Genomic DNA, 18,528 nt, shown 5'->3' with positions numbered 1-18,528 from the left:
GTCAACCCAGCTTTATATCTGACTACATGACTTATTCTACTAACTGGACAGAGTCAACCCAGCTTTATATCTGACTACATGACTTATTCTACTAACTGGACAGTCAACCCAGCTTTATATCTAACTACATGACTTATTCTACTAACTGGACAGAGTCAACCCAGCTTTATATCTGACTACATGACTTATTCTACTAACTGGACAGTCAACCCAGCTTTATATCTAACTACATGACTTATTCTACTAACTGGACAGAGTCAACCCACCTTTAACCACTTTCTATTTCACATTCAATATAACCTTTATTTCTACAGTTAAGTCTCTGGGATAAAAAATCGATTTTGCAAGAGAGACAATACAAAATCAGGCCTTCAACCACAACACACCGAAGGGGGAAAAAAACACTGTCTGGCACATAGACACAAAAAAATACATATACTCTAATGGTAAAACCCTCAGGGACCATGTGTGTGGGTATTTCACCATAGTACTATTTTGAGGGTTTCTATAGAAATGTGAACAATAAACAGCTCTCCAAACAGTAGTTGAGGCCTGTGTAGAGCCATGACACATCAAGGTATAATAGCAACCACATGCCAGACACTCTCCCATCATTCAGGTTAAGTTCCCTTGCAGCTTCTTCATGATATGGCTATCGGGAGGTGCGTTGGTGATAACTGTCCCCACAAAAACATGTGTTCCCCACAAGGTGTGGCGGATGACTTTGCAGCAGCCCAGGTCCTCGATGCTGAAGCCCAGGTTACAGTACCGCTCGTCGGTCTCAAACAGTGTGTTGTTGGTGTACGACCCAAAGAACTGGAAGAGAGACAGAAGACATTAAGGGAAAGATCTGAATACTGCTTGTTTATGTTTGAAAGACTTTAGTTTAACAATTATAATCCATTTCAATTGGCAAGAAGACCACACAATTGCCATCACTGTGTCACAACTGTATGTACTGTTTGTTATGAGACAGCTATTTCTGTAGCATAGTGCTAATCCTTGAGCAGCTATGAGTTGTCTTACCGCCATGCCTGACGATGGGTCGATGAAGTCAGCCCAGAAGCCTTCTGTCCTCAGGGCATAACAGATCTCTTTGGCACCAGCAACAAACTGCAACAAGAGAACGATGCAAAACTTATCTTAAGACAATTGATTTCATTTTCGTGTTCGTTACAAACATGTGAGAAAGTGTCAAACATTCTGAATGAACACTACTCTTCAAAAGTTTGGGGTCACTTAGAAATGTCCTTGTTTTTGAAAGAAAAACATTTTTTTTTGTCCATTAAAATAACATCAAATTGATCAGAAATACAGTGTAGACATTGTTAATGTTGTAAATGACTATTGTAGCTGGAAACGGCAGATTTTTTAATGGAATGTCTACATAGGCGTACAGAGACCCGTCGTCAGCAACCATCACTCCTGTGTTCCAATGGCACATTGTGGTAGCTAATCCAAGTTTATCATTTTAATAGGCTAATTGATCATTAGAAAACCCTTTTGAAATTATGTTAGCGCAGCTGAAAACTGTTGTTCTGATTAAAGAAGCAATAAAACTGGCCTTCTTTAGACTAGTTGAGTATCAGGAGCATCAGCATTTGTGGGTTCGATTACATGCACAAAATGGCCAGAAACAAATAACTTTCTTCTGAAACTTGTCAAGTCTATTCTTGTTCTGAGAAATGAAGGTTATTCCATGCGAGAAATTGCCAAGAAACAGAAGATCTCGTACAACACTGTGTACTACTCCCTTCACAGAACAGCGTAAACTGTCTCTAATAGAATTGGGCTGCGCACATTTGGCCCAGTGTCATCCGGGTTAGGGAGGGTTTGGCAGGCAGGGATATCCCTGTGGCGGGCCGGGCGCAGTGCATGCTGACCGGGTCGCCAGCCGACACATTGGTGCGGCTGGCTTCCGGGTTGGAATCATTGTGTCAAGAAGCAGTGCGGCTGTTGTGTTTCGGAGGACGCATGGCTCTCGAACTTCGCCTCTCCCGAGTCCGTACGGGAGTTGCAGCGATGAGACAAGACTGTACCACGAAATTGTGGAGAACAAAGGGGTAAAAAAAACACACGTGAAACAGATGTGCTGCTAACAGTATAGCTTCCTGTCCCCATACTGGGCTCCAACCCGTTATCCTCTGATCTCAACACACGTGGCCCTCCTTGACAACGTACCAACCGTTTGAGCTACGGAAACATCTCATTTGATAGCTCTATCGGCGACATTTCAAGCTAGCTGTGGGCTGAGCTTACGGTACACTCTTAACTCTGTACACACGCAACAAGTGCTGTTGTAGAGATGTGGCCAATTGCTGGGACGGGGACGACGACGTGTCAGTGTCTAATAAATGACTGCAGTCAAGGGGGTAAGCAGCACAATTAGACCGATTCTCAGCCATGGGCATGTTAACCAGACGGTGAATAACAGTCAAAAACACGTCCTGCTCTTACACGCTCTACCCTCTCACACACTCAAGACTACTTAATGCTGGGATCAGAAATAAGTCATGCACAATCCCATTATCGTATTACCAGTGCAGTCTTGGTCTTAGTCGGGGAGGAGACAATTAAAGTTGACACTCATTCTGCAGCTAATTTACAACAACTACGTACTTGCTAATACTTTAAGAGGCATTGAGTTAGAGAGTATAGTTCAATCCTTTCAATTCCTTACAGGTTAACAAAGATGGTGTTAAAACATACATGTTAGCCATAGACTAGCAAATCATAACTCCATACTACTTCAGGCAGTAAAAGTGTCAGAATGGTCTTCAGTGGTTCTGTAAACAAGCATAACAGAGCAGCGAATTTAACAGACATTTTTATTGATTAGCATCCGGGATAATATATATATATCCAAGTCTTTACTGTGTTGTAGGGACAACAAATGGAATATAGGAGTTCACTGGACATCTTCATAGGTTTAGGAAAAAAACAGCACAATGTGGAAGCAGACACACATTTTAAATTTGATTTAACCAGGCAAGTCAGTTAAGAACAAATTCTTATTTACAATGACGGCCTACCCTAGCCAAACCCGGGCGACGCTGGGCCAATTGTGCGCCGCCCTATGGGACTCCCAATGATGCAGCCTGGATTCAAACCAGGTGCTGCAGTGACGCCTCTTGCACTGGAATGCAGTGTCTTAGACCACTGCGCCACTCGAGAAGTTTGGAAAAGGCTACTCATTCAAGGGTTTTTATTTTTACTATTTTCTACATTGTATAATAATAATGAAGACATTAAAACTATGAAATAACACATATGGAATCTTGTAGTAACCAAAAAAGTGTTAAACAAATTCAAATATATTTGATAATTGAGATTCTTCAAAGTAGCCACCCTTTGCCTTGATGAAAGCTTTGCACATTCTTGGCATTCTCTCAACCAGCTTCATGAGATTAACAATTAACAGGTGTGCCTTGTTAAAAGTTAATTTGTGGATTTTCTTTCCTTCTTAATGCATTTGAGCCAATCAGTTGTGTTGTTACAAGGTAGGGGCGGTATACAGAAGATAACCCTATTTGGTAAAAGACCAAGTCCATATTATGGCAAGAACAACTCAAATAAGCAAACAGATTCGACAGTCCAGCATTACTTAAAGACATGTAGGTCAGTCAATCTGGGAACATTTCAAGAACTTTGAAAGTTTCTTCAAGTGCAGTCGCAAAAACTATCAAGCGCTATGATAAAACTGGCTCTCATGAGGACCACCAAAAGGAAAGACCCAGAGTTACCTCTGCTGCAGAGGCTAAGTTCATTAGAGTTACCAGCCCAAATAAATGCTTCAGAGTTCAAGTAAGAGACACATCTCAACATCAACTGTTCAGAGGAGACTGCGTGAATCAGGCCTTTATGGTCAAATTGCTGCAAAGAAACCACTACTAAGGACACCAATAAGAAGAAGAGACTTGCTTGGGCTAAGAAACCGCAATGTGCAATGGACATTAGACTGGTGTAATTCTGTCCTTTGGTCTGATGAGTCCAAATTTGGAATTTTGGGTTCAGACCGGTGTCTTTGAGACGCAGAGTCGGTGAACGGAAGATATCCACATGTGTGGTTCCCACCGTGAAGCATGGAGGAGGAGTCATGGTGTGGGGATGCTTTGCTGGTGACACTGTCGGTGATTTATTTAGAATTCAAGGCACACTTAACCAGCATGGCTACCACAGCATTCTGCAGCGATACTTCATCCCATCTGGTTTGCGCATAGTGGAACTATCATTTGTTTTTCAATAGGACAATGACCCAACACACTTCCAGGCTGTGTAAAGGCTATTCGACCAAGGAGAGTGATGTGCTGCATCAGATGACCTGGCCTCCACAATCACCCAACCTCAACCCAATTGAGATGGTTTGGGATGAGTTGGACCGCAGAGTGAAGGAAAAGCAGCCAACAAGTGCTCAGTATATGTGGGAACTCCTTCAAGACTGTTGGAAAAGCATTCCAGGTGAAGTGGGTTAAGAGAATGCCAAGAGTATGCAAAGCTGTCATCAAGGCAAAGGGTGGCTACTTTGAAGAATCTAAAATACATTTGGATTTGTTTAACACTTTTTTGGTTGCTACATGATTCCATATCTGTAATTTCATAGTTTTGATGTCTTGACTATTGTTCTACAATGTAGAAAATAGTACAAATAAATAAAAAGCCTTGAATGAGTATGTGTGTCTAAACTTTTGACTGGTACTGTACATATCAGTGGAGGAAGTGAAGGACCATCCTCCCCAGTGAAATTTCATAAAAATAGTGAAACATTAAAAAATAAATGATCCTTTTTAGATAAAACTATACTAAATATATTCATATGTCACCAAATAATTGATTAAAATACACTGTTTTGCAATGAAGGTCTACAGTAACTTCAACAGCACTCTGTAGGGTAGCACCATGGTGTAACCAGAGGACAGCTAGTTTCTGTCCTCCTCTGGCGACATTGACTTTAATATAAAAGCTAGGAGGGTGGTAGGCCTCACCCTCTTCCATAGACATACATGTTAATTATGACCACTTCTGGAGGACGACCTCCAACCAATCAAAGGTTTTGCAGTATGAACTCAAATGTAGTCCATCCAATCATAGAATGAACCTAGTGTGTTGTATTGGGATTGTGCCACAAAGCATTATGGTGGTTCTATGTGTTGCTTGGTGACATTGTTGGATAGAGATTAAGAGTGAACAGTTAAAGTTTAGAATTGTTGGGATATTATTCAATTCAAATGAGTTTTTTCAAATTGCAGGAGACGGAGGAGGTATATTATACAATGTTTTTGGTTATATTCGCACACGCACACACACACACGTTAAGTATTCAGACCCATTGACTTTTTCCAAATGTTGTTACGTTACAGCATTATTTTAAAAATTATTCAGTTGTTTTTCCCCTCATTAATCTACACACAATACTCCATAATGACAAGGCAAAAACAGGTAAAAAAACAAACAGAAATATAACATTTACATAACTATTCTGACCCTTTACTCTGTACTTTGTTAAAGCACCTTTGGCAGTGATTACAGCATTGAGTCTTCTTGCTGCAGAGATGGTTGACCTTCTGGAAGGATCTCCCATCTCCACAGAGGAATTCTGGAGCTCTGTCAGAGTGACCATCGGGTTCTTGGTCACCTTCTCCCCCGATTGCGTAGTTTGGCCGGGCAGCCAGCTCTAGGAAGAGTCTTGGTGGTTCCAAACGTCTTCCATTTAAGAATGATGGAGGCCACTGTGTTCTTGGGGACCTTCAATGCTGCAGACATTTTTTGGTACCCTCCCCAAATCTGTGCCTCGACACAATCCTGTCTCGGAGCTCTATGGACAATTCCTTTGACATCATGGCTTGGTTTTTGCTCTGACATGCACTGTCAACTGTGGGACCTTATATAGACAGGTGTGTGCCTTTCCAAATCATGTCCAATCAATTGAATTTACCACAGGTGGACTCCAATCAAGTTGTAGATCAAGGATGATTAATGGAAACAGGATGCAGCTCAATTTTGAGTCTCATAGCAAAGGGTCTGAATACCTATGTAAATAAGGTATTTCTGTTTTCGCTTTGTCATTATGGCAGTGGCCCGTTCCTGTAGGTTCATGCTCTACAACATCCGCAGAGTACGACCCTGCCTCACACAGGAAGCGGCGCAGGTCCTAATCCAGGCACTTGTCATCTCCCGTCTGGATTACTGCAACTCGCTGTTGGCTGGGCTCCCTGCCTGTGCCATTAAACCCCTACAACTCATCCAGAACGCCGCAGCCCGTCTGGTGTTCAACCTTCCCAAGTTCTCTCACGTCACCCCGCTCCTCCGCTCTCTCCACTGGCTTCCAGTTGAAGCTCGCATCCGCTACAAGACCATGGTGCTTGCCTACGGAGCTGTGAGGGGAACGGCACCTCAGTACCTCCAGGCTCTGATCAGGCCCTACACCCAAACAAGGGCACTGCGTTCATCCACCTCTGGCCTGCTCGCCTCCCTACCACTGAGGAAGTACAGTTCCCGCTCAGCCCAGTCAAAACTGTTCGCTGCTCTGGCCCCCCAATGGTGGAACAAACTCCCTCACGACGCCAGGACAGCGGAGTCAATCACCACCTTCCGGAGACACCTGAAACCCCACCTCTTTAAGGGATACCTAGGATAGGATAAAGTAATCCTTCTCACCCCCCTTAAAAGATTTAGATGCACTATTGTAAAGTGGCTGCTCCACTGGATGTCATAAGGTGAATGCACCAATTTGTAAGTCGCTCTGGATAAGAGCGTCTGCTAAATGACTTAAATGTACATGTAAATGTAATGTGATGTCATTATGGGGTATTGTGATGTCATTATGGGGTATTGTGTGTAGATTGATGAGAAAACATGTTTATCTTATCCATTTTAGAACAAGGCAGTAACCTAACAAAATGTGGAAAAAGGGAAGGGGTCTGAATACTTTCCGAATGCACTGGGACTATAATACATAAATACAATATATATAATAAATAAATATATATAATAACATTAAAAAATTATAATAAAAATAAATAAATAAATATATATATATATAGCTAGCTCTGGGGACAACTACCCAGTGTGGATTGAGACCCAAACTCACTTCATCTAGCATCAACTCCCTCTCTTTGTCCACTGCCTCACACCACGCTGTCATGTCATTCTGCGTCTTCTGGGTCACTGTGACAACCGTCATGATGTTGTTAGGGGCCTCAGGGAACATTGACTCAAACTCTGTAAACACATGGGGAGAACAAGCACGATCAAAACTTCGTTCAGAACAAGCATGGATCAACATTCCTTCAGTGTTCGAGCCCCCTCTACTGGACACATGTAGAATATCAATTTCACAACAACATGTAGTAACCACTTCCACCTCTTTTCCCTACACATTCCCCTTTTAAAGTTTAAATACAGTTTACACAAACTAGAGACAGTATAACAACAAGTTGGAAAACATGTGCCAGAAAATATGTGTAGCATCTTCGGATGTGTGCTTCAAATAGTAGGCCTAAATCTGATTGGTCTAAGGAAAACAGAACCATACATGTACCTTTCTTCAGCAGCTCAGGGCATGGCTGTATGGCACACTCCACATTGGAGTTCTCAAAGTACTGTTCTGTTCTGTTGACCGTTTGTTCTGGGGGAGTGGCATCTTTCCCCTAAGAACAAACAAACCAATCAGGGGATGTTGCTCAGAAAACCAAAACATCAGATTTTTTTTACTGGATAATATACACATGCTTCATTATCTCTCTTATCAATGCAAACAAGAGGTATACAATGACTTTACATGCACAGAGGAAACAGTTGTAGCAAAAATATCAATTTAAATGGGCAGTGGAGTTAAAAATGTGATCTTTCCTTTTTTACTGGCCTACCTTGTTTCTCCGAACGAGTTGCCAACTCCTTACATAACTGGTTTATGCTTATTGCATTTTTATAAAACACAAGATTAAATAGCTAGTAGAGAAATCTTTGACTAAAATGCTGCTAGTGATACGCGGTATCGTAATGCACACAACTGAGCATTCCTTTTTTCCAGAATGAATGTTAATTGGTACATCTGTTTTAATCGTGTCTGCTCTGCTCCAAATGTGAGTTGAAACGGTTTGATAGGTTAACTTCTCCTCTATTACACTAAACTAATGTCTGTGTGTTTCGGTGTCTATATGACAAGATTATGTTGGACCAAACCTCAAATGCAAATAGCGAGGATGAAGTGACCGCTCATCTTTGTTGTTGTGAGTGGTAAGGGGAGGGGCATGGGAGAAAGTGGCTTCACTCTCGCCAAAATAAGCCCAACGCTATTCTATGTGCTTATTTTGAAGCAAAGCTTGGTCGTCTGCCTTCCCGCCTTTGGGACAATGACTCCCATTGCGAGGGCGGAGACATGAGCATCTCGTTTATTATATAGAGGTCTCTGGTGTAAATGGGAAGGTGCACATAGCACAGAAGGAGCGAACTAGACTAGACCAAAAAAACTATACGAAAACAAGCAGACGTCAAAGTTCATAAAAACACAAAATACCAAAACACTTTATTCTGTGATACAGCCAAATGGAATATTGCGCAAAAACATAGGTTGGAATGAATTCGATATTACACCCAGTCCTAACGCCCACACGATCAAACTGAGCATTTCAATAGACAAAATAGGCTGAGGGAAATCAATGATAAAATATTTTATTTTCATTAAATAAACACACAGTAATTTATTATACGTATAAAAAAAACATTTAAAAAACTGGCATAGGCTATTTAAAAAAAAAATCATTGCAGATCACCATTAGGCCTACTTCCACACACCAGAACAAAATAGGGCCAGGACAATACCAGTATTGGATACATGTTCATGTTTTGGCAAGGAAACAAAACACGAAGTGGATTTAAATTCTTCAGAATAACAGCCCTGATGTTGGAAACAAACATCATTATGTTGTCATCCAGAGTCTCATTTACTTATTTTTCAAGCTATAGCACACAATAGTTTACATACAGCAGGTTTTTAATAGGACCAAAGATTTTTGTCTGCTTCTTGTTTTCATTTTTGCCATGGAAAAATGGCATCGTCACAGCCCTAGACGAAATGTGTGTCAATTGTCATTCCAAACCTTACTTACTTGGAACTCTCCGACAACATGAGCCAGGAGGAACTCATACCTCTCGCTGCTGGAGAGGGCCGACAGTACATCGGGCACTGTCTGGTGGACTGGGCCTTTAATGTTCTGTTCTGCTGTGCCCTCCAGGTGGCAGTCGAAGGCTGTGTTAGCTGGCAGCTGGAAGCGCTGGTTCTGAGGCCCGAACGGACCCATGTTCTCATCAGGCCACACTGTCCTGTGACCTGATGTAAACAAATAACAATGAGACATAATATAACACTTTCTAAAACACTGGGAACTGAAAATAAATGTTTTTCAAGAAGTTGACCCAAATATTGAACTGATTAAACTTTCCTTCTGAATAACAGACAGTTGGTTTATGATGTTCACGTTCAGGCAAGTACAGTAGCATCATTGTGATTAGAGGTCTGTGCTTACCAAGGTCAGGGAGTGTGACGGCTAATCGAGGCTCATCAGAGCCAGAGGATCCAGCACCAGAGAATGTTCTCTGGTTGGGTCCAGCGATCCGCCGGACAAGTACGTGAAGCCCTGGCAGGTATGTCACCAGCCTGGCTCTACTACAGAGCACCTGGGGAACAGAGAATGGACGTCCCCATTAGGTCACACACACGATAAATAAATATAAACATGTTAAGTGTGTGTTGACTTACACTGGCCATCCTGTTGGGCCTCTCTCTTCTGTGGTCCACTTGTAAAACTGCAAAAGAAAACGGAATAAATTAACTAAACGCATAGCTTGCTAATTATTTGAACACACAATTATGAATATCTTATAAATGAGCTCGTATGTCTGTCATTTGTTACGCTCAATTATGATAAAAATGTCAAACTTTATAGCTGTCTGCCTCATTACATAACGGGCTACAGAACGGAACGTTTAGTTTGTTAGCTAACAAGTGAGAGGTACTGCAACTACTGCTAACGTTAGCTAGCTTCTAGGTGGAGGATTTTCCTTAGTTGATTAGCTCTGACAATCGTAACTTCAGAAGTTTTACCTTAAATATATACCTTGAAGAATATCCCCTTCTTGCATGCATAAATCAATAAAATACGTTGGTAAACTCAATAGTTTTAATCTGTGTTTATAGCTGGCCTGCAATATGCCTGCGTCACATCGCTTTTGATGCGCACATGTGCCGTTACGTGGGTTAACTGCAGGAACCAACAAGGGACAAGAACAGTCTGACGTAACACTGTTCTTCTTCTTCGATTAAGTTTAACGGCGGTTGGGATCCAATAAATGTTGCATTACCGCCACCTGCTAGACTGCATTACCGCCACCTGCTTATACTTTGCTTTAAAAAAATATATAGACCATATCATCAAACACATCCTTCACAAAAAAACATAAACACAACCCTACTCCATTATTTAATCTATTAAGTCCTACTTCAGGCCAACAACCTGAAAGGATGGGACATCACCACTTAACACACCCTGCAGCTCTCCTGATGTCAAGTCTCACTCACCCAAACACCTCTCTGCAGCTGCCACCCCAACCTATTTTCTGCGACTTACATTCCATCTCTGCAGTACAGCTGATATCCATTGCTATAATTGCCAAAAATCTAATTTTACTAAAACACGCAGTACCAGTCAAGTTTGGACAAACCTACTCATTCCAGGGTTTTTCTTTATTTTTACTATTTACATTGTAGAATAACAGTGAAGACATTAACACTATGACATAACACATATGGAATCATGTACTAACCAAAAAAAGTGTTAAGCAAATGAATATATATTTTATATTTGAGATTCTTTAAAGTAGCCACCCTTTGCCTCGGTGACAGCTTTGCACACTAATGTCACTTTTCTCACCATTTTTAACCGACTCAAACTCACCCTCTTTCTCCCTCTCTCTCTCTCGCGCGCTATATTTTTCCCCCCATCCATCCTCTGTATTCCAAGTATACGTCTCCTTATGATAATACTGCACTTCTCCTGACATACCTCTTGTTCTTACCTACTCAAGGGACGCCATTTAACCGGCTGTCACAAACTCCATACACTCAACACGAACCCCTCGGGATGTAGCGCTCAACAGATCATCCCAACTTGTAAAGCAGCTGCTTCGTCTTGATGTCTGTCTGCTCCATCAATATCTACTGTGAAAACAAATACAAAATATAAGAGCAACATGCAGAATCATGTTTGTCCACTAGAAGTCGTCATATGCCTATCCATGAGTACCAGCATTTATCTACAGATTGTTACTCTTGGTGCCAGTGGCAATTCTAATGGTTGTTTTCAGACAAAAATAAATGTGACAGGGTAGGAACCAAAGTGTTTCATATGGGACTCTAATTATTGATTTACCTTTACAATGTATAACACTAGCCCTCTAACTTTAGCTTATATGAGAACTTGGTACCTGAAGGTACATGTGTTTATACAGGTAAGTTGTCCTGTGTTGTTGCTATGCAAATGTTTTCATTTTAGGGCAACCTGCCCCAGTATCAGTATCCTCCAGTATCTAATGCCCCGGAACCTCCGATTCAAACTCTGCAAGCGTTATAATGTCAAAATACGTTAGTTCCTCACCAAATATGGAGATTCGCTAAGCAACTATCTTAATTTACTCACGTTACAGTCAGTATGTTCTTTCAAAAAGGTATGAAAAATAATAATGTACAGCCTTTGTTAACCTAATACTTTGCAAAAACATCATTGGCATTTTCCATCTTGTTAACTTCCAGACCAAATAGCCAACCATCCAGCTGCACATTTTACTAACCATATAATGAGGCAGGTTAAGAAATAACTAGTGCTGGGATTAACCTTGTGTTTTGTTATTCGTAATCCTGTATCAATTCTGTGATCATTTTGTTTTATTGAGATTGATTGTGCATATAGCAGCCCAAGGCGCCTGTGCATAAAATCAACCTTTCCCACTATGTAATTGAATACACTGTCACACAAATATGCAGTATACAATGGAAATATGTGAATGAGGGCTTTAGTGTTCTCAATGTCTTGGAAAAGACCAGGTGTGGACAATCTGTAGCAGCCCTGAGCCAACAGGATATTACATAGCAGCCCTCCAAAACACAGGATGCTGGCTGTGTGAGTATAAGGTATTATAGCTTGTTTTCATCAGTCTATATGGGTTTGGGTTATATTTAGTTTGGACTAATTCAATCCACGGGTCTCTGGTTTTGCTCCACCCGTTGAGTGACTCACAGAGGTTCTGAACTTGAGAGGAGATGACGTCATTCACCTGCATTCACTCACCATGCTCTCCTAGAGACTGACCACAGTGACATGGTTGTTCTGTGCCTTTTTGGTCACGTTAATTAACTAACAGATGTCTTTCAAAAAAGTGCATGCTGTTGTGCTTCCATAGAGACCGCGTAAATATACTTGTATGCTATGATGGGAATACATATAAAAAGTAGGCTACATTGTTGTTGGTGTATGCACAGTGCCTTGCAAAAGTATTCATCCACTTGGCATTTTTCCTATTTTGTTGCATTACAGCCTGTAATTTAAATAGATTTTTATTTGGATTTCATGTAATGGACATACACAAAATAGTCCAAATTGGTGATGTGAAATTTAAAAAAATAACTCGTTTTTTTTTATTTTTTTTTAAATGGTAAAAAAATATCAGAAACTTTGAACATCCCACTGAGCACCATTAAATCCATTATTAAAAAATGGAAAGAACATGTCACCACAACAAACCCAAGAGAGGGCCGCCCACCAAAACCTAGAAACCAGGCAAGGAGGGCAATAATTAATCAGAGAGGCAACAAAAATACCAAAAGTAACCCTGAAGGAGCTGCAAAGCTCCACAGCGGAGATTGGAGTATCTGTCTATAGGACCACCTTAAGTTGTACACTCCACAGAGCTGGGCTTTACGGAAGAGTGGCCATAAAAAGCCATTGCTTAAAGAAAAACATTGGTGTTCGCCAAAGGCATGTGGGAGACTCCCCAAACATATGGAAGAATGTATCAAATTGAGCTTCTTGGCCATCAAGGAAAATGCTATATCTGGCGCAAACCCAACACCTCTCATCACCCTGGGAACATCATCCCCACAGTGAAGCATGGTAGTGGCAGCATCATGATGTGGGAATGTTTTTCATCGGCAAGGACTGGGAAACTGGTCAGAATTGAAGGAATGATAGATAGTGCTAAATACAGGGAAATTCTTGAGGGAAACCTGTTTCAGTCTTCTGGAGATTTGAGACTGGGATGGAGGGTCACCTTCCAGCAGGACAATGACCCTAAGCGTACTGCTAAAGCAACACTTGAGTGGTTTAAGGGGAAAAATGTAAATGTCTTGGAATGGCCTAGTCAAAGCCCAGACCTCAATCCAATTGAGATTCTGTGGTATGACTTAAAGATTGCTGTACACAAGCGGAACTCATTCAACTTGAAGGAGCTGGAGCAGTTTTGCCTCTAAGAATGGGCAAAAATCCCAGTGGCTAGATGTGCCAAGCTTATAGAGACATACCCAGAGAGACTTGCAGCTGTAAAAGCTGCAAAAGTTGGCTCTACAAAGTATTGGCTTTTTTTTTGGGGGGGGTTAAGTTAAGTTCTGTTTTATTGTCTTATTTCTTGTTTGTTTCACACCCAAAACTATTTTGCATCTTCAAAGTGGTAGGCATGTTGTGTAAATCAAATGATACAAACCCCCCAAAATCCATTTTAATTCCAGGTTGTTAAGCAACTAAATAGGATAAATGCCAAAGGGATGAATACTTTCACAAGCTACTGTATGCCCTGTATAACTTCCATTTGAGACTTATCAGCTGAACACCAGAGAACCTGCATGCAGAGTGAGTGTGTAGTGAATATGCTCTGCTTATTAGATCTCTCTGTTCAGACAATCATATTTTATTGGCCTTTGCTGAATGTCACCATTAAAGAGTGAATCGCAGCAGTGAGATGCTTTTCCACCTTTTAGGCAGCTCAGTGGAGTGACAAAAAGATGTGTTTGTAATTTGGCTGCCATTAAGATGGGTGTTTTCGCAGGAGGTGTGAAACTCACTGCACCTCAACAGATGCTGTACAATCTGTTACTGTTAAAGGATCTTCGGTAAAACAAATACAAACGCTTGATAGTAGACATATCCCTGACAGTTTATATTGTAGTAGGGCTTACAGCAGCATGTCGTGAAGTAGTTCGAAATACAACGACACGCTTGATAGTAGACATATCCCTGACAGTTTATATTGTAGTAGGGCTTACAGCAGCATGTCGTGAAGTAGTTCAGTTTAAATACAACGACACGCTTGATAGTAGACATATCCCTGACAGTTTATATTGTAGTAGGGCTTACAGCAGCATGTCGTGAAGTAGTTCGAAATACAACTGACACGCTTGATAGTAGACATATCCCTGACAGTTTATATTGTAGTAGGGCTTACAGCAGCATGTCGTGAAGTAGTTCGAAATACAACGACACGCTTGATAGTAGACATATCCCTGACAGTTTATATTGTAGTAGGGCTTACAGCAGCATGTCGTGAAGTAGTTCGAAATACAACGACACGCTTGATAGTAGACATATCCCTGACAGTTTATATTGTAGTAGGGCTTACAGCAGCATGTCGTGAAGTAGTTCGAAATACAACGACACGCTTGATAGTAGACATATCCCTGACAGTTTATATTGTAGTAGGGCTTACAGCAGCATGTCGTGAAGTAGTTCGAAATACAACGACACGCTTGATAGTAGACATATCCCTGACAGTTTATATTGTAGTAGGGCTTACAGCAGCAGGTCGTGAAGTAGTTCGAAATACAACGACACGCTTGATTGTTTTGCTCTGTACGCCAGCACTTCGGATATGAAATGATATTATATATGAATATATATGTATGAAATACATGATATGAAATGATATATCGTAGTAGAAGCTACTGTTAGGCTCCTCCATCCACAAATGTATCAAATGTGCTGAGATGTTACTGTTGAGCTTTACCATGACTACGGATAATGCTGAAAGAATCGTGAATAGTGATGAGTGAGAAAGTTACATACACACACATATCAAACCCCAAAGAATTTTTTTTTAGGGGGGGGGGTATGATATTTATGCCTCTGTAACTTTCTCATTCATCATTATTCACGATTCATTCAGGATTATCTGTAATCATAGCAGCATCCACATTAATGTAGAAGTGTTTAGAAACATATTCTATTCTTATTCACGATAAAAGTGATTCCAAAGTGACACAATACATTATTTACCATTCATTTATATATTGGGCACAAAATAATCTAAAACACAACGAAAACAAAACAGCAAACACATCCAACTTGTAGAATCACAAGCTCGATGTAGTCATTTCTATGAATATGGGACCAAATACTTAACTTTTTACTACTTTAATTACAATACTGTATAAGTGAATTTGTCCCTATACATTTGGTCCCATAAAATGTCATTTCTAAACGGTGCACCCGATATGGATGAAAATACCCCCACATTAAAGCTGTCAGTCTGCACTTTAACCTCATAGTCTTTGTATCATTTGAAATCCAAAGTGCTGATGTACAGAGCCAAAACAACAACACAAATCACTGTCCCAATACTTCTGGAACTCACTGTATTCCAACACATTCCATTTTTTAAAGCTGGCTTCACACTGCCTGACAGTCAACACTCCAGAACACACAGATGATGGAGGCCTTAATGGATGAAGAAGCCCAGCAGTAGCTTCTGCTATGATGTATTTTTTAGGGATTCGACTGAGGAAGAACCTGTAAAGAGACAGAAGAGATTCCAAAAAAGCTGTGAACATTCTGATGTCTTTGAAGACTAGGTGGTTGCCCTATTCTACAATAAGCCCAGTTGCTGAGTACTGTACATGAAGACTAGGTGGTTGCCCTATTCTACAATAAGCCTAGTTGCTGAGTACTGTACATGAAGACTAGGTGGTTGCCCTATTCTACAATAAGCCCAGTTGCTGAGTACTGTACATGAAGACTAGGTGGTTGCCCTATTCTACAATAAGCCCAGTTGCTGAGTACTGTACATGAAGACTAGGTGGTTGCCCTATTCTACAATAAGCCCAGTTGCTGAGTACTGTACATGAAGACTAGGTGGTTGCCCTATTCTACAATAAGCCCAGTTGCTGAGTACTGTACATGCACGCTTTAGCTCTATGCTAAACACCAGGCAAGCACTGGTTTCTTAATGACAGCTGCATCTGCAGCCTTTTGAATAGAGGATCAGGAGTGTAAAATTGCAATTGCTGCAGTGACTGTTTGAATCTGTACGACAACACTGTAGGCCACTACAGCCCCTCTGCATCTAAAGAGATTACACACATTGAAAAAGCATTTCTAGTTCTGAAAGAAAGTTTGAAAATACTTTCCTGCTGGACATTTCTTTTAAAAGGCATGTTATCCGTCCAATGTTTTTCCATGCTGTGGGAGAAAAAAAATTCAGAGCAGCACATGTGTGTCTGACTGAGTGATTTAAAAAAAAAATCTATCCTCTAACTCAACAGCTCTCTTTAGGCTCATACCTGTTGTAATTGTTTCGATAGACTCATTTGGGTTCCTTGAGGCGTTACGAGGAAATGTCTGGTCTGGCCTGTCACTGGGACATAAAGAATCCCACATGGATGTTTTCATGAAGGAAGAACATGTGTCAGCCATAACAGCAGATAGGAGTGTGATATGAATGGCTGTCACCGGTTGGTCAGAAAACACACAGGGTAAAAATTGTGTTAACATGAAATAAATAAAAAAGGTCTTTGGAGAGGTGTGAATGAAAGACATAGATCTTTAATGTGTCATTTTTCAAAAGCCAATATATTCAGATGAAAAGATGGTTCACATACCAGATAGTCATATAACAGCTAGTCACATACCCAATAGCCACTCACCAGATAGTCAAATATCAGCTACTCACACACCAGCTAGTCAGATATAAGATAGTTAAATGCCAGCAAGTCACAATCCTGCTAGTCATATATCAGTTGGTCATAAACCAGATAGTCACATACCTGCTAGTCACATACCAGCTAGTCACATACCAGCTAGTCACATACCTGCTAGTCACACACCATATAGTCATCCTCAGCTAGTCATAGCCTTTAGGGAGGAGGTCAGAGACCTGGCCGGGTGGTGCCAGAATAACAACCTATCCCTCAACGTAACCAAGACTAAGGAGATGATTGTGGACTACAGGAAAAGGAGCACCGAGCACGTCCCCATTCTCATCGACGGGGCTCTAGTGGAGCAGGTTGAGAGCTTCAAATTCCTTGGGGTCCACATCAACAACAAACTAGATTGGTCCAAACACACCAAGACAGTCGTGAAGAGTGCACGACAAAGCCTATTCCCCCTCAGGAAACTAAAAAGATTTGTCGTGGGTCCTGAGATCCTCAAAAGGTTCTACAGCTGCAACATCGAGAGCATTCTGACCGGTTGCATCACTGCCTGGTACAGCATTTGCTCTGCCTCAGATAGCAAGGCACTTCAGAGGGTAATGTGTATGGCCCAGTACATCACTAGGGCTAAGCTACCTGCCATCCAGGACCTCTATACCAGGCGGTGTCAGAGGAAGGCCCTAAAAATTGTCAAAGACTCCAGCCACCCCAGTCATAGACTGTTCTCTCTACTACCGCATGGCAAGCGGTACCGGAGTGCCAAGTCTAGGACAAAAAGGCTTCTCAACAGTTTTTACCCCCAAGCCATAAGACTCCTGAACAGGTAACCAATGGCTACCTGGACTATTTGCATTGTGTGCCACCCCAACCCCTCTTTTACTCTGCTGCTACTCTCTGTTTATCATATATGCATAGTCACTTTAACGATAGCTATATGTACATACTACCTCAATAAGCCTGACTAACAGGTGTCTGTATATAGCCTTGCTAATCTTTTTTCAAATGTCTTTTTTCTGTTGTTTTATTTCTTTACCTACCTACCTACCTACACACACCACACACACACACACACCTTTTTTTCCCGCACCATTGGTTAGAGCCTGTAAGTAAGCATTTCACTCTAAGGTCTACCTGTTGTATCCAGAGCACGTGACAAATACACTTTGATTTGATTTGATTTGATATACCGGCTAGTCAAATACCTGCCAGTCATCTACCAGCTAGTCACACACCTGCTAGTCATCTACCAGCTAGTCACATAACTGCTAGTCATATACCAGCTAGTCATCTACCAGCTAGTCACATAACTGCTAGTCATCTACCAGCTAGTCACATAACTGCTAGTCATATACCTGCTAGTCATACACCTGCTAGTCATCTACCAGCTAGTCACATAACTGCTAGTCACATAACTGCTAGTCATCTACCAGCTAGTCACACACCTGCTAGTCATCTACCAGCTAGTCACATAACTGCTAGTCATCTACCAGCTAGTTATCTACCAGCTAGTCATCTACCAGCTAGTTATCTACCAGCTAGTCACATAACTGCTAGTCACATAC

General features: G+C 41.2%; 1 protein-coding gene across 2 annotated transcripts; it reads right to left on the bottom strand.

The window, feature by feature from the left end:
- Positions 1-276: 276 nt before the first annotated feature.
- On the bottom strand, positions 277-10,262 carry LOC115122946 (cobalamin trafficking protein CblD-like). Of its 2 annotated transcripts, none has more exons than XM_029652223.2 (8): positions 10,116-10,262; positions 9,758-9,804; positions 9,525-9,675; positions 9,108-9,328; positions 7,538-7,646; positions 7,088-7,218; positions 1,027-1,113; positions 277-816 (listed from the first exon to the last, which is right to left on the bottom strand). In XM_029652223.2, the coding sequence occupies exons 1-8, from the start codon at positions 10,138-10,140 to the stop codon at positions 616-618; spliced, it is 972 nt and encodes a 323-aa protein (XP_029508083.2). In that variant the 5' UTR covers positions 10,141-10,262; the 3' UTR covers positions 277-615. The 2 variants fall into 2 exon arrangements, with proteins under 2 accessions (XP_029508083.2, XP_029508084.2); XM_029652224.2 differs by having other exon boundaries at positions 10,103-10,229.
- Positions 10,263-18,528: the final 8,266 nt, after the last annotated feature.

Source organism: Oncorhynchus nerka, linkage group LG1 (assembly GCF_034236695.1).
Source record: "Oncorhynchus nerka isolate Pitt River linkage group LG1, Oner_Uvic_2.0, whole genome shotgun sequence".
Taxonomy (NCBI): domain Eukaryota; kingdom Metazoa; phylum Chordata; class Actinopteri; order Salmoniformes; family Salmonidae; genus Oncorhynchus; species Oncorhynchus nerka.
Note: the sequence above shows the minus strand (reverse complement) of the source record. Positions and strands in the feature narration are given on the sequence as shown.